The sequence below is a fragment of the Netta rufina genome, assembly GCF_964035555.1.
Source record: "Netta rufina genome assembly, chromosome: 5".
Classification (NCBI taxonomy): Eukaryota; Metazoa; Chordata; class Aves; order Anseriformes; family Anatidae; genus Netta; species Netta rufina.
Window position 1 is genome coordinate 59,009,231 of NC_140128.1, and position 17,009 is coordinate 59,026,239.

Sequence of the window (17,009 nt, forward strand, 5' to 3'; positions counted from 1 at the left end):
GCTGGGGCTTTGCACTGCAGCCATGTGGAGGTGGAGGAGGGTGCTCGAAGCTCCCTGCGATGGGAGAGGAGAGGGCCCGCCTGCCAGCACCAAGGGCAGCCACAGTGGTGGGGACTCTGTTGTCCATCGTTTTGTGAGGAAAAGTGAGCAGCTCCGGCCCTTTGTGGTGCTGAGCGATGCAGGGCTGGGATTTCAAAACCACGGCAGCAATCTGCTCAAGCAGCATAGGCCTGCTTGGCCCTACAAGACCGACAGAGCCGTGCTTGTGTACGTCAGCTTCCAGCGCTGACAGAGCACAGGAGCAGCACGCAGAGCTGGGAGATGAACAACAACCCCCCCAAAAACAAACAAACAAACAAACAAACAAACAAACAAACAAAACAAAACACACACAAAAAAACAACACGGCACAAACAGCGATAAAATCACCTTTTCACAGCTCAAGCTTAACCTTTCTCCTTGGCGCAACGCTGCTCCTCCCAGCCAGGGAGCTGAAGTAACACCGGAGGATCAGAGCCCTAACAACGCGGAAGGGTGAGACACCGAGGAGCCCGTGCACAGCGCGGCACGTCCGCGGGCTGGCGTGGCCTGACGTGGCTTTGCAAAGACCTGTCCAGTCACTGACCGGCCTGCGAGAGCTCAGATGCAGCAGAGCACGACCGGCAAACAGATCAGCAGGAGGTGGGAAGTCCCTCTGTGACTAGCAAGTATGGACAACCAGAGGGCCTGACCTGCGGGGTCCCCATTTCAGCAGCTCTTGGTGGAAGCAGCCTGCCCAGGAGCAGCCCCCAGGAGCAGTGTGGCTCCGTGTGGCCACCAATGCACTGGTCAGCACGAAGGGAAAACACAAAACGCTCCTCATGGGCTTTTTGCCACGGGTGCTTGCAGCTCAACCAGCTCAGCATCACGATTTCGTGCTCTGTTGGCAGCGTGGCGTTGAGTCTTGGATGTTCACAAATCCTTTTCAACGCCTAAAAGACCAGCTGCAGGTGTCACGAGGAGCTGTATGCATCTATACGGCACATACACCCCATGCACAGCCCCGATACCACTTTCCCACCCTCCATCCTCTTCCCCACAGAAGAACAGGCAGAGAAACATTAGGGGGTTGCCAAGAAAGCCAACAGCCCCGGCAGCCCTCCAGCTGCTCCTCCCTCGCCCCGTGCCACCCCAAGACCACGGGCACCGTGGCCGCTCTCCTGCCCCGGCCGTGCAACAGCCGCGGCACATTGCATCACCCCCGGGGCAGGGCTCCAGCACCTCCAAGCCAGGGGGGATTTTGCCAACCAGCCCCACCCCGATGAGAGGAGACGGGGAAATGCTTCCCCCATGCTCTGCAAAATGCCCGGGGCTTGGGGTCATTTCTGGGTTGTGCCAAAGCCAAGACCTGGTGAGCAGGCAAACAAACACTGCACCCTCCTCGGAGACCTCCGTGCAAGCTCCTACCTGCTTGCAAAGACTCATCCCAGAGGGACAAGGTTTTTAGGTGCCTGAAATTGTTGTTATGGGCACACATTCAGATTTACCCATTACAGGCTACACAATTTTGCCCGGCAACACTCCCTTGCAGACCCAAAATTAGGGCTGAAGTGGAGCAATTAGCATCTGATGAAGGGATGGGGAGGTGAAATTTTAAGGTCAGGGTTGTTTCTCAGCAAAGCAGGGCCTGGATGCTGCTGGGAATTTCTCAGTACCACTGTGAGAGAGAAACTGCCCAGAGAAGTAGCTCCCCTTGGGCTGGAGAGCGCTTGGTTTTCCACCTCCTCTGCGTGGTCACGCTGCGACGAGCTCCATTTTTCAGAGGCTTCCAGGCTGCGTGCAGGGGGCAGTCTGTGGATCTGTCACCAGCAGAGCATGGGGTAGTCTTAAAAACAGATGCAGGCCCCGTTTGTACAAAAATAACATCACAAAGGGCTTCTGGCAAGAGGGAGTCCATCAAACCTGTAGAAGAAGGGGCTGGTACCAGAAGCCGGTAGGGATTTCGGGATGCCCAGCTGTGTCCTGCTGGGGGCAGCTGAGGGAGGTAAAGCCACCACCAAGCATCACCGTATCACACCCACAGTTTTTAGGACTTCCTTCGTGGTCTTCTCTATTTTTGACCTGCCACCTAATCGCATAAGCTGCTTTCCAGAGTACCTAAAGCACTTGCAGCTTTCATTGACCTCCACCGGGTGATCGGGTCCTCCAAAAAATGGGAGAAGGGGTGGCCAGGAGAGAGATGCCAGAGCCAGCCTTGGTTTGACCTGGTTTCTTCATCCGATGGTCCCCGGGCTACAAAGAACAGCAGGTGGGCAAGGGGCTGGGGCAGCAAGCGAGGGACTGGCAGTGCCCAGCAGGCAGCTGCCACCTCATGTTTGCATGGGGCAGGCAAAGGTACCTGACAAAAAAATTCTTGTTTACAGCTCTCCCCACACAGCAGAGCCTGAACTGGAAAGCCAAAACACTTGGTGCACTCTCGACTCCAAACAAACAGTGGGTGTTGGGTTTTAAAGAGCATGTCACCGTGACCTTAATGGCCCACTTTGCGCGTGGTGGCATGGAAGGGAGCCCAAAGGTGAAAAGGCTTAATTAGTAATACTTCAAGCTGATTACCACGGCCCATATATAGGGTGACCCGCATCTACTATCACTTAGCATAGTAATGACTAAGTGCAGCGTGTGGTTTAAATATCTCCCTAATGCCGGAGCTAAATGCATCCGTAGCCCTAACCCTCTAATTGACTGATTCTAAATATGATAGATTAGCTTTCCATCTCATTATATGCATCTAATCAGGGGATGAGGGTGTGTATACCCTTAGACACATGGTTTTTCATTTCCACTGCCCTACAACAGCAATTACAAGAAAATTACCTGCATGCTCAGCTTTGTTGCAGGCTTATCTCATACCCCATCTCCGAAAGCTGCCATATTCACTTTATGATGGTAATAAAAAGAAGCTGCAGAAGCCTGCTTCTATTTGGACGCCGAGATGCAGAAATATGGTGTCGGCCTGCTTGACCTTCGCCCGATCACCCTAAATCAGAGCCGGGCTCCTGCCGCCCGTGGTCACTGCCCCATGGCCAGCAGTGCCTCGTGGGACAGGAGTGGGAAGCGGGGGGGGGGGGGGTCTTGGCACAAGCAGCACCTTGGGCTTCAACTGCTGCCCTTGGCAAGGATCCTCACTCTGCTCCTGCTGCAAAGAGGCCGCTCAGCCACACAGGGAGCCTCTCCCTGCGGCCTCCATGCCCGGCTGCAAGGCCCCGCGCACCAGGCGGCTCCTCGGAGCTGCTCGTCGCGCCCCGGCCTGAGGACACGGGTGGGTGGAGGACTAAGGCAAGGTCCCCGAGTGACCTCATGTGCCTCTCGCAGCCCAGCACTAATGAGCTTGCTGTGTTTAGGCTTTCACTCCAGGTCTGGGTAGCTCCAGGCACCTCCTTGCTCGTGCCTCGTGTCTGTGTAGGAACCAGGCCCCACCAGGGGCTGCGGGCCCCCTGTTGGACTCCTCTTGCTCCGAAGCCAGTTCCTAAAGCTTGGGAGTGCCCCAGATACACCCGTGCTCCACCAAAACTGAGAAGCACCCACATGAAGTCACCCTCAGAATTTGGCCAACATCTACAGGCCCTGTGAGGCCCCGCTCTGGCCCAGGTGGCACGTCCCTTCCTGGCAGGAGGTGTGAGCATCCATCTGTCCCTGATGAAACAGGAGAAAGGAGGAGGTCACCAGCCTCTTGCCTGAGGTGTTTGCAGAGGATCAGAAGATCCCCTGGGTTTAACAACCCTTTGTTGTTAGAATGGTCATGGGTGCTGTGCTTCCTCTGTGTTTAACCCACTCCAGAGCCAAAACAAAGGCCCAGAGCACCCTTAACGTCACACTGGATGGCCCAGCCCCACAGACCTATAGATAGGTCCGTATGCAGACACACAGTAATTCACCACGGGGAGATGAGCCACGTTATGATTTTGTCATTTTCCATTCAAGCGTCCCAGGCAGTGATTGCAGTTTGGGGATTTTCCAGCTCAGACAAATTACCGGGCTCCACCAAAACAGCTACGAGACAACCCAATTTTGGGTTACGGAGCCTTCACCAGCTAGGCAGGAGCTGAGCTCTCCTCTGTCTGCACGAGGGAAATGCCTGCTGTGCACAGGAGACTTGGGGCCATGGTAAATTGTTGCAGCGCAAGGAAAATTAAAGGAGCCAGGCTAACAGATCAGAGAAGGCATCCCGGGCTGGCAGGGGAAATTCTTGCTCATTAGGAGCAAAAACAGAAGACAGCTTTCAATTGCCAGGGTGTAATTTAGACCCAGGCTCTACGCAGCAATTTTCATGGGTCTGCATGGAGCCCCAGTGACACTTGGTGATGAAGGTTTCTACAAGTGAAGTCCAGGCTTAGCTGGCTTAAAGGTCATGCTCGCATTTTTTTCCTCTAGTTAAAATTAAGTTTTAAGTTGCTGCGATTACCGATTGAAATGGAACATTGTCCTGTGACATCCGCTCACTTGTCTGGTTTCCTTAGGCAGCAGGTTTCCTCCAGCGCCCAGGGAAGTGGCAGAAGCCCCGAGCTGGAGGAAACAAACACCGTGCCTGCCCCTTGGAGAAAGGGTTAGCGAGAATAAAGGGCCTGAGAAGCAGCAAAGAGAAAGGTTGCCCTAAGGAGAGCAACATGTTCAGATCCGTCTATCAGATAACAATACTTAAGTACAAGTTCGAGAGTGTGTTCGCAGAGCTTAAAAATAATGGTGACTCAGCTCTAGGTGAAATACTTACTCATCCATAATGCTGCCTCCCTGCCTCAAGTCAGGAGGTTTGAGCTACCAATGGTGCCGTGTTCGCTCCAAGTTTGGGACACACCAACAGCCCAGAAGCTAGAGGAGATCTCAGACAGTGTCTCGGTGGCATCTGCAAACCCAACGGCCCAGTTCTTGGGGCAAATGTGACACTAAGTCTCAGTTCAGAAAGAATTTGTGGTTTAGCATCAAGATCCAATAAGGGTTCTTAAGTTCCTCTTTCTTCTAGACTCTGCAATTGGGGAAAAGCGAGACTTGTGCAAAAGGCAGCTCTGGGCAGCAGACAAGCCTGTAATGACTGGGAGGCCTGGAACTGTTCTGTGTCTGCGTCTAGAATTAGATTAGATGGAGATACATAAAATTGCCTCTCACTCCCTGCCCGACCACAGCATACCTTGGCTGGTCTCCAAAAGTGGCCTTACTGCCAGCTCTCCCAATGTTCTTCTGTCTGGGCACATCTGGTGGCAGTGGTGGCAGTGCTGCTGCTGTTGCCGTGGCTTTGAGTGCCTTGAAATCTCGTTCCTGGAGCCAAGTGAGATGAAGGGGAAGCAGGTTTAACTTAAGGAATAAAAGCTTTATTTCTTACTGTTGTAGGAAACCTGAGACTCTGACCCCAGCCCACGTTACGTGTTTGGAAATGAGAAACCAGATGAATAAACCCCTCTTTTGAAGGGAGGAGAGGGAGGGAAAGAAGCTCTGGAGGAGCTGAGTCACTGGTTTTGAGCAATCCTGCTAAAATCTCTCACCTCCACTTTTCTAAGACCGCTTGCCAACAACAGTCGTGGGAGCTCAGAGCTGGAGCAGGAGAGCTGACACCACAGGCAAGTTAAAACCGTTTCAGGGCTAAAACCTTGACGCTGACATGTTACCTGCGGGAGCCCACACCGCGAAGCCTCCGTCTGTGCCGGACCCAAGCTTGTCTCACGCTTCCTTCCTGGGATGAAAGGAGCAGGGCACGGTCCTGGGCAGTTCTGCCCGACAGCCCTTTGCCACAACAGCTTCTAACTCCCACCATCTCCGAGACCTGTGGCCTGCGAGCCGCCGAGATCAAACCGGCCTCACTGAGGGCAAGGCTTCCCCGGTGCGATGGGGGCAGAGATGAAAGGGCAGCCTTATCGCACGCCTTCACTAGCTGCCTACAAGTGGCCTCAGGCACTTCTAAAACACTCCTCCCTCTCGGTCACAACCTGGAGCTGTGACCCCATTTCTCAGAGGACACCCTCCTCTCCCTTCTCTTTGCTCACTTTTAATACAAGGCGTGAGGGGACAGGCAGCCTTCCCTACAGACACCACGGGGACGCTGCCTGTCCCAGCTTCCCAACACCTCATTCAGGACCCGAAGATGCTCCGGCAGCTGAGCACCAGCACCACTTGTTGTTCTTCTGCACTTTTTGACCTCCTGTGCTTCTCACGGGCTCGGCTCCAGCAGCAGGGCACTGCCAGGGGCGATGCTGAGCGCGGTGCGGAGCGCAGGGGGCAGCGGCAGCACTGAAGGCGAGAGGTGACACACTGTGCAAGGGCTGAGGCAGGAGCTCAGAAATGCTGCTGAACGAGCCCCACGTGCAGCAATGATACGAGGTGTGAACGCCTTCCCCAGCCTTCCCCTTCTCCTTCCTCCCTCCCGTGTCTCCTGGACGCCGCCTGCCCTGTCATATGGGTTCGGAGACAGGGAGGAGGCTCCTGTTTGGAGGCACGGGACCGCACTGTGGTGGCTATACGGGAAGAATAAGAGATGGAAAAGTACATAAAAACCTTACCACGCCTTCTGCTGTTACAGTTTTAGCACCCATCTTTTGGTATTTGCCATTTTCCTCCAAGCTCCAATGCCTGGCTTCACATCAATTCATGGACCCCAGCTTTCATCTAAATAAATTATAATTACAAGACTTTCCAGCTCCTATTGATGTGGAGGAGAAGTGCAAGTCAGAATCTGAAATATTCATAATCCAGATGGGGAAAAAAAAAAAAAAAAGAGAGAGAGAGAGAGAGAGAAAGAAAAGAAAAGAAAAAAAAAAGAAAAAGAAAAACGAGAAAGACTTTGACATTTATTATTTTGGAAAGCTCTTGATTTCTGAATGAGCTGTGATTTTCAGAAGACCTGACTCATCACCTTTGAATGCTGGGGTTTGGCAGCCCTGTATATATTTAGTAATACAAACCCTGACTTGCAGCTTCCAATAAGAATCCTAATGGCATGATAAGACAGATTTTTATCTCATTCACGTCATTTCCAAATATCAGGAAATTTCAGTAACAGCAAGAGTTGTAAAAGCTGTGAAATGCTCTCCCTGGGGAAGCGCAGCAGTCCCGTGACTACCCACTGGAACAGCTGAACCATCCAGCAGAGCACGCAGCAGGGAACAGCTCTTTTCCTTCTGGCTGGGAAGGAGCAGATGATCCCAGACACGGTTTCCCTTTCATTTCTCCTGGCTCTGGGCTTTGCTAAGCAAGGCCTCGTACCACAGCCACTGGAGCCTCTTTCCTATCCAGCTGGGGAAACAGCAGCTTCTGCAGGGGGAGCGCACAGCTTCAAGAGCAAAGACTGTTGCAAACCATTTAGGACTTCACAAGGAGAAAGGAACCTGTGCCAGTCCTTGGGAATGCATTCAAAGCATCTTTACCCAGCGGTTAGAATTGCATCAAATACATTGAAATCCCCGAGGCACTTGGAGTCTAGTGAGATTTTTTTTTCCATTGCCTATCAAGCAGTGGTATTAAAAATGATGTCTTTGGCAGCACAACCAGCCTGACTAGATGCAAGATGATTTTAATCTATTCATTCTAGACCATCTGCTTCTTACCCTCAACTTTCAAAGGTCTTGAACAAGACGTAGGCCATTGAATTTTATAGCTAAATTTCATGAACCTCTTTGAAAATGAAAGGATTGCACAGAACACAAATTTAGAGACATCAAAGGGACCTTCCCTTTTCATGCAAGCACTAGAAGCAGTGCAATGGGAACTAATTATAATTTGCTCTATTGCCAGTTTTCGCACTGGAGCAAATACAAGCTTTTTATGCTTTAAACCTCACAAACCTGTGGCTGCCAGCTTAATATACTCCTAAAGCCAAAACCAAATTAATAGACTAAAACCATCTTGCATCCACTTAGGCAAGCAATGAAGCCAGAAGAGCTGTCAGGCTAGCTCATGGAGAAGTTCTTCTTTTTTTTGTGTGTGTTCCTGCTTTGTTTTGAAAATCAACATTTCTTTACATATTCAGAGGCAGTGTAAAAACTAATTCGGCTTTTTCCAAAGCAACGCCATTGCACGGATACTTTTTAATGAGCTGATCTTAATCCACGCTGCCGACAGAGTCTGGAGGGAACACAATCGAGATGGCAGCTCCTCGTGAAAGTATGGCAGAGTTCAGGGATCTCAGCCAGATGTGGCTGACTCAAGATCTGCTGACTCGAGCGGCTGAAGTCATTACGTAGACATGTAAGTTCCAGGAAGGCGATGGCGGGGAAGAGCTGCCCTGAATTATGAAGCAACATCCAGGTGAAATTGTGAAAATCGAGGACATTATAGCAGAATATCAGGCGTCTAGTCCCAACACGGATCTGCACGCGCTGTTCTACGAGCGTGGTGTGACCCTGAGAGCACTTGAAATCGAGAGAAGTGAGTTGGGAAGAATCTCCCTTTGATATTTGATTCTTGCCCCATCAAGTCAAAAACCCCTGGGACAAAGCAGGCACTGGCTGGCCAGAGCAGGAGCTCTTCCAGCTCTGTGTGAGGGCCTCAGTCACCATTTTATATATCTCAGCGATCTACAAGCTTTCTGATTTACAGTTCACAAAAGTCATACTAGTGCACCTACAAAAGTGTCTCAGTTTCCACTCCCCGAGCATTCAGGACACGGATCAGTGGGTGATGGACCTGCTACAGCAGTACAAGTCTCCAGAGGTGAATCTTCCACATGCTTCGTGATCTCAGTGGTATCAGCAGAGCTACTTGGACCCTGGGGCCATGGAGACAGGATCTGTTTTGATGCTGAAGGCAATGCTATGGCACTAGCTTCTCCAGGAGGTGAAGGCTTCATTTCAGAAGGTCTCCAGAGCCCCAAGGACTAACACAAGCAGTGAATGCATGGGATGGTACCAACATGTTGCCAAAAAGGCCTATCAGTTACGACTCTCCTGCCCTGACACTGACTTTTCCAGGGAAGGAGAGGTCATTCATAATCCTTGATAGTAAGAGACTCAAAAAGTCGTCATTGCAAAATTCACAGCAAGCTGCTTACCCAGGTTTTGGTGCTCCCCTGCCGAGGAAGCACAGCTGCAGTCAGTAACGCTGGGATACTGCACGAGGAGTTGCCTTAGGGTCATGCCTGCACCAAACAGGTGAACGCTGTGCTTAATACCCACGTGAACATGATGGCACAGCGGCCCCTTCACGTAAATGCACTCATCCTGTACCATTTCTTCCTATGTGAGAAAGCAACTTGAGCTAGCCTGTGCAGCTGGTTCTTGGATCATTTTTCTGGATATCCACTCTTCCTTCTCACACATCCATCCCGTCCTTCTCTCTTGCCCCACTTTGAAGAGGCTGGGTATCCAGGGATCAGCAAAGGCACGAGAGGCTGGCTGGATGCAAATGTGGCCAGAAGATGTTCATGGAATGGAACAGACCAGAGGATGAAGCCATGCTAAAGAGGGAGATTTGGTACAATACACAAGCACAAAGGCAAGAAGTGTCCAAGAGTAACTGAACCTGTGCCCCACCTGTCAAACACTTCAGCAAATGGTTTAAGGATGGAAGTAAAAGGTGAAAGTAAAAGGTAAAAAAAAAAGTAAAAGGCAAACCTCTTTTGTAAGACATTTAAATCCTTCTCCAGCAATTCATACCAGCTCAAGAAAGAGGTTATAATCCCGACATAACAGCTCCAAACCTAGCATGGAATGCAAAGGTGTGCTATGGAGCTACAGAAAAATCACTCGACTTCCAGAAGAGCACAGAAATCACAGAACTATCTCTTAGTATGATTTTTGTCTGGTTTCCACAAACTGCACTAAAAATTGCCTCAGTCTGTCTGGCAGAGGCTTGAAGCTGCAACTGATAAGAAGTGCCCTGTGAGTAAGTGCCCTTAAACCTAAACCAAACCAAGTCACCCCGTTTCTGAGATAAGCCTTATCCTTCTCATGGGAGAAAGTTGTCCTTTTGTGTTACCTACTGGTCAACAACTTTGCTTTCAAGGAGATCGCCAGCTCTGCAGCTCCCATCACGATAATGCTACAAATAAATTAAGCACTACCACTTTGGATCAAAATTTTAATGAGGCACTAAACCCACAAAAGGGGCTCTGTATAGCATAATTAAATAGAATGGGCGTAAATAAACAGTAAGGTTTTACTAGTTACATTATAGTTGAAAACAGCTGGGATGCAAAGAAAGGAGCATTGAAGATGCATGATGTAAAAAGGCATTTCACAGAATGCAAACACTAGAACTTTTCATATCACACAAACAGTAAAACACTACGAGCACATGACTTCCCTTTGATTTGGAAGAATCTGTGTGGGGCACAGGGCACTTGTTTTTTGTTTTTTTTTCCTTCTGCTAGTCAGCACAATGAAATATTTCACATAGAAACCCAAACAGCGGCAAAGAGAGCCATTTGTCCTTCAGAAAGAAATAAATACTTCAGAAACAGGTAGAGTCAGTAGGAACATCTGGTTCGGCCAGGCCATGGGATGCTGGTTCATGGCTCTGAAACGCTGGACAGTGCTGGGACTCCACGAAACAGCCTCGCAAACAATCAGCATTATTACAAGTCTGTTTGGCTCAGAGCTGCAAGACGCTTGATTTGTGCTCACGCCGACTCCTCAAATCCACTGCAGGCTGCAAGCGATGACATTCAGGCTGAGCCAACTCGCTCAGTACTCAATTCTCCATCTGCATCAGCTATTTACAGTATCACGTTTGTTCCACCCCTGTCAATATTTGATCAAAGAGCTGAATAAACCTACAAACACAGGAAGGTTTCAATTTCACATTAAGGTAATGTTGACAGTGGTGCTGCTGTATCATGTGAAGTCAGTGCACTGTTACTTCTCGAGAATGAAATTCCTGGTAAACCTGGTTTTCATTGCATTTCCCGCCAGTCCTCTGAGCAGCCCTTCCTCAGAGCCATAGCTATTGCTGCAATTCCGAGCTTGTGAATGAAAAGTTTCTAAATTCATCTTGGTTTATCATCGGAAGAATTCCTTCTTCAATGGGAGTCAGAATGGGCTCCTCTTTTATAAAATCTGGATCAAAGTTGCTCACGTCATCTTTGGATTTCTGTCAAATGGAAAAGACAAAGGGAAGAGATGTCAGAAGCATGCACCACCTGCCTGACACCCGCTCTGCATCTTTACTCTGGTCTTGAGTGCAAGGAACCTCCGCAACCCAGGCAAACCTTACTGAAGGTTTTTCTCTGGGGTTGGACTGGGAGCAGCTGAGTGCCCCGCGGAGCCTCGTACAGTATAAACTTTTAGAGCCTCCGCAGGCTTTGGACAGGCAAACCCCTCTCTGCTTTAACTGATACTACCTCTGAAAGGTTGCTTACCCCCACATGGCAGGGCAGGGCACATAAATCAACTCCCTTCCTCAAGTGTCAGCACAGCCCCAGCCATTCAAAGTGGTTATCAGCAGTGTTTCCAATTAGCTGACTCCACACAGCCCTTCCTTATCTGCAGAGCGTCTCAGCTGGGTTGGCTGGGGGGGAGGGGGGTACACTCCTCTGTGTGCGAGTCATTAAACTTGCACAATAATGAATTACCAGGTCACAGGAAGACAAATGGCTTGCCTCCAGGTGCTGGATTCCTCTCTGCACCATACAAAGTGGAACTGTTTACAGTGCACACAAACAAACGGAGTTTGTGGCACATTTTGACAAGGCATGTGTTTTTCCTGCATCCAGAACAAGATCTTTTATTGACGCTGAAGCCTAACGTTTCCAGATTCTGCCCAGCTCACGGATGGACTGAGGAGGCTCCCTTAGCCTTTTATTCAGGCCAAGAAGCAACTCCAGAGCCTGCCCTCGTGCTGGATTCCCCTGGATGCCTGGTCCTGCACCCAGGAAGCTCCACGGAGCAGGGCTGAGCACTGCCACCAAGAGTTAGCAGTGAGACCACAGCACAGGACACAGCCACCCCAACCCAGAATTTCAAAGGCAGGGAGGCCACAGAGACGGCCCTGGGAAGTCTCTCCACAGGGAGCAACATCTCTTCTCGTGGAACATCCCCTGGGCTGTGCGGCACTGGGAAAAGGGGCAGCCCTGGGCCCTCTGCAGCCTGTTTGCCATGGGAACCACTCAGCCCATAGTGGCCTGAGCAGGGAGCACTCTGCTGGGTGCTGTGCCCAGAGAGACAAAAACAGAGGTGATGTATAGAGAGACACAAAAGCAAGGCAGGTCAGACCCAAAGAGGCAGGTGGAGTGGGCAGAATGAAGGTTACTTACCCTGCTTTATATCTGGGCAAGGCAAAGGCCCTGATCTGCTGCATCTGCTTTTATAAACCTGCATCTTCTGGCATTGAGCTGGCTTTGAAAATCCAGCATGGAAGGGAAAAGTGACCTGTACAACACCGTGTGGCCAACCAGCAGCCAAGCCAAAACCATAGGCCTCACCTCCTGGCTCCCAGGCCAGGGCTTTCATGGCAAGGTTGCCTTTCCTCCACCTCGTTTTGGTCTCACAGCAATAAACGTGCTCAAAACACCCAGAGGAGGAAAAATAAAATAACAGGACCCTTTCCGCCACCCCTCCCTCTCACGTACAATTCGGGGCCTGAACGGTGGCTCCATCTGGCGCTGGTTCAGCAGGTCCCAGTCCAGCTCTTTGAAGTAGGGGTGCCGCAGGATCGCGCTCTCGCCGCCCAGCGCCGGGCTGCCCAGCCGCATGCTGGGGTTCTTCGTCATGAACTGCAAGACAAAAAAAGGGCTGTTTGTTTCCCCCCGTCCGGCAGGGCCACGGGAGAAGGACCCATTAGCAGTCGCACAAAAGCTTGTCCTCAGCTTTCCTGTTGAACCCAGTTGCTGGCCAGACTTCTCGATTTCATTGTACTGGAGCTGCGCGCAAGGACCTTGACTCACTCTCTGCAGGAAGCAGTTTGGGCGTATTTCTCCCCGATCCCTTCTATTTCGGTCAAATCCTTGGTTACCACAACAAGAAAAGAAAGTCGAAGTGCATCGTTTGCAACATTATAGAGTTGCAGAGTGTTTTGGGAGGTTATTTATTTACATACTAATTTCTCAGGCATACAAGCTCGCTCTCAAATGCTGCTCGCCAGCCAGGCAGGCCTTGGACTGGAGTCAGTCCCGAGCTGTGCCTTTTTCCTAAACCTCAGCTTGCTGAAGTGCAGCCAGGAGCCTACGCTTTCCTTCCTGTCATCTTAGGAAACAGAGGAAAATGAGCAAGGCGCTGGCTTTCACAGCTCCCAAAACCCTGAGCAGATAGATGAATGCTCACAGGTGACCGTCCTCTCCTCTCCATGGTGAAACTCCAAATGAGGGCTTCCTTTTGTAATGTTTTTTACTCTTCTACTAATGAAAAGAGATCTCAAACTTCAGCCAAAGTGCCCCGATTTGCCAGGGAGCCATGAGAAAAGCCATCGATCATGCACACAGCGCAGAGGGCAGTGGTGGGTGCCCTTTAGGTCCTGACAAGAGTGATGAAGTGTGAGCGCTGCAGGTATTTCGTCAGGGGAAAGAAATAGTGGGGGAGGAGGGCAATCCTTTCCCAAGGCAGGGAAAGAGCTCGTGTGCTTGTTAATTTAGGGTTATAGCCCTTAAAACTTCAGCAAAATGCAATCTTTTCCTTCCCCTCGAGTACTTCTAATTCATTAGAGAAATCAGGTTATGTTTAAACCGGGAAAACAGCCGCTTGTGTTTGCCCATTGAAACCAGCAGCATAAATAAAGCCAGCTTCACGCTGGTGGAGGTGTCCAGACGATTTCCTTGAAGATGAAAGAGCATTATGCTTAGCCAACAGCCCAACCAGCCAAACCAGACAATCGGTCACTGTTTCGGGAGTGACCAAGCCTGCTGCATCTCGGCCGCGGGGAAGCGCAGGGAAGGGGAGGTGCAGGCAGAGGCCGGCTCCGCTCTGAGCGCAGAGCTTCTCGGTGGGTATAAATTCTCCTAGGACAAGTGGATAAAAGGTGTAGGCATTGCCTGCCTAGAGAGGTGACAGGGAGAAGAATGAAGACTCACAGGTTTGTTTTAGCTGTCTGCCCGGTGCTCCTGTCCAGAACCTGAGGGGCTTCAGAACCCGAGCGGATGGGATATCTGCAGGGTGGCTGCAGCTCAGGGACCCCGCAGGAGCCCAGACCCTGCTGACATGAGCACAAAACCCAACCTGGCCTCCCTGCCGACCCCTCTGAGGACACGTACTGCCCCAGGGCTCCCTACGGGACAGCTGCTTTCCAGCATCCCTCCCAAAACCATCAGCAGAAAGGGCTGCTGAGTGCACCCAGACTTGTAAGGACAGCAGCAACGCCAGCAGGGCCGGGGCCTTCCCATGCCCTCCCCGAACTCCTCAGTCATGCAGTATTTTTCCAAGGTCAGGCAGGCCAAGTACAAGTACAACTTGTGTTTCCCCCTGACCCTTTCCACCTGCTTTTGTCCCTTCGTGCCAGCAGAAACCAACCCCAAATTTCTGTGTGGTTCTGAGCACCAGACAACATTTTGGTTTCCCAACCAGAAATTGGTCAAGCCAAAAGTTCTCAGAGACCTGGTTCAGGCAAGCCTTTGCAAGTCTTTCCCTAAACTTCTTTGGTTTGCAAAACAGGCCAGAAATCTCCTGTTAAGCCCCTTTTTTTGTCTAGAAATTCCTTGCCCAGCTTCTTTGTCCCCACAGATGGATATCTGCGCCTCACTAGCTGCAATTTGCATTGCTGGAACACCTAGAAAGCTCAAGCAAGATCAGAGCTCGCTGGTGCTGGGAGTGGTAAAGACCAAAACAGTCCAAAAAGAGAAGACAAAGAGGAGAGAGAGCTGGGAAAAAGTCCCAAGTCTCCTGGCTCTTGACCTACCGCCTCCTCCATTACACCAGGAAGCTTCTGCTAAACGTGTGTGGGGAAAACATAAAAGAAATTAATCTCTGGAAAGGGCTGGCAACGTGCTTTGCTTGGTTCCCATTCATGCTCAGCCATAGAAGACCAAAAACCAAACTGGACTGCCCACTCCCAGACCAGTTCAGTGCCCTGGGATATAGAAGTGTGCTTACATTCCTGTTTGCTTGCTTTGCTCAACGCGCTGCCAAAATTGCACCAAGCAAAGGCACCCGCTGCACCAGCCGGAGAGCCAAGGTAAATGCATTCCTTGCTGCTTAAAACACCCTTTTTGTCAGGACAATGAGGATTAGCCAAGGGCTGTCCCTTGAGCTGGGCTGTTTTGGGCTCTGAGAAAACAAAACCCGAACAGTCAAAACAAAACGAGTGCTCGGAGTCCAGCAGCTGGCTCTGCTTCGTGCGCCCGAGCGGCGTGGCCAGAAACCTCAGCCGACGCCAGGCAAAGGGCAACCCAGGCACCCTCCGCCCCGGGGTAGGTGCACAAAGGAGGCAGGAGGAGGGTGAACGCTTCACATTCGCCCACTGCTGGAACACGTCCTCCTGGCTGGGTGCTGAGAGTGGTGCTGGGCTGCCACAAACCCCCTCTGACTTCATCCTCCCCTCCGAAAACAGCGAGTGGGACGGGTACCTGAACTCACCGCGCCTTCCCCAGCTGCCAGGCACATGCTCAGCGCTGCTGCCTCTCGATGTGTAAGGACAGGGCTTTGAGCCACCAGCACCAAAACCATTTTGGCAAGGTTTTTTTGCCCCTCCGACAGCTTGTTTCTCAGATTCTGCAAAGCCCTAAGGCAGGCTGGTGGAGTGCATGTAACTCACACACCCCATAAAGAGTTGTCGGTGCAGCCTGAGGAAGCTGCCCTTGCACAGGTGCCTCCCGTGTGAGGCACACAAAATTGAAAGATGAAATTTGGGAGCTGATCTCCACCAGAAGAAAGGCCTCCACCCGCAGGCCTGTCTCACGATGCCTCTGGTGTCTGATGGCGCTTGTAGCAGAGCAAACAAGGAAAACAAAAAAACGTGCTCTGAAATAAGCAGCTGGAGCCCAAACCTGTGGCTCTGCCCATGCAAGCAGCACCTCTGAAGCACCAGCAGCTGCTCATCTTTCACCTGATCCCTTCTGCTGCACTTGGGAATAGCCAAGCTCTGGAGCTGGAAAAGCCTTACAAAGTGCTGGCCCCAGAAAGGCCAGGGTTAGCCTCTTGCTTCACAGTTAGGTTCATGTTGGATAGCCCTAAGTGTCCTTCCAAGTACAACTCTCCCGTGCTTTTTGCAGGTGGTGAAAGAAATCTGCAAAAAGTTTTTCATGGCAAAACGTCACCACGTAGTGTTTATTATCTCTAATTTTGCGTGATAATCTGAAATCCAGAATGAATCCTAGCCTCTGGCACGTAGAGCCCTGTGAAGAAATAGAGGAAAAAATCCAACCATAATACCAACAAAGCAAACCAGAGATGTTCCTGAGCAAAAGGAATTATCCCCCTCCCGGTGTAAAGAGCTCCCTTGGGGCATCCAAGAGCTCCCTTGGGGCATTCAAGAGCCCCTTTGGGCTCCTCCAGGCTGCTGAGCAGACTGGAGCGAGGCTGTTGCTGACCTCAGCTAACCCTCTCAGCAACACCACGGCCAAAAGCAGCAGCTGGAAGGAGCCGAAAACCCATGACTTCATGAAATCGTTTGAAAACATTTACTGAAAGAAAACGCAGCAAGCCACGACAAGAAATTACAGAGGTGGAGATCGGTCTTCACGGACGGGCCGTGAAGTTACAGGGAAAAAATGCAGAAAAAGCAGCGCCAGGCACAGGGGAAAATCTGTGCAGCCCCGGGAGCTCGGTCTGTGAGCAGGTGAGGGAGGGCAGGATGGATGTCACTGCCACGGGGGTGTGGGGACCCCTGCACAGATCCTGTCCCCAGGCTGTTGTGATCCCTGGATGCTCCTGGGATCACAGCTTCAGGGCAAGGCTGTGCAGGGCTTCTCCAGCTGCACTGGCCAGGCCGTGTTTATCCCCTAAAAGCAAGCTCGTGCCCCCCGAGCAGCTCATCTTTCAAATGCAAGCCCACGGCAGAGATGGAGAGCATCCCCGTCCTGCAGACAGGGAGGAGAGGAGCAGAGAAACTCATCGCTTTGCTGAGCCCCAGGCAGCGTGCCACAGATCTGACAGCAAATCCTTGGTCCCAGCTCCTCTCCATCACAA

General features: G+C 51.2%; 1 protein-coding gene across 1 annotated transcript in view; it reads right to left on the reverse strand.

The window, feature by feature from the left end:
* Positions 1 to 10,050: 10,050 nt before the first annotated feature.
* PRKCH (protein kinase C eta) overlaps positions 10,051 to 17,009 on the reverse strand; it is a gene marked incomplete at its 5' end in the record, with an annotated part of 112,389 nt that continues 105,430 nt past the window's right edge. The window contains 2 exons of the mRNA XM_084287312.1: positions 10,051 to 11,049; positions 12,527 to 12,670. Of these exons, the coding sequence (XP_084143438.1) occupies positions 10,903 to 11,049; positions 12,527 to 12,670 (291 nt within the window). The 3' untranslated portion in view covers positions 10,051 to 10,902. The remainder of the gene's footprint in view (positions 11,050 to 12,526; positions 12,671 to 17,009) is intronic.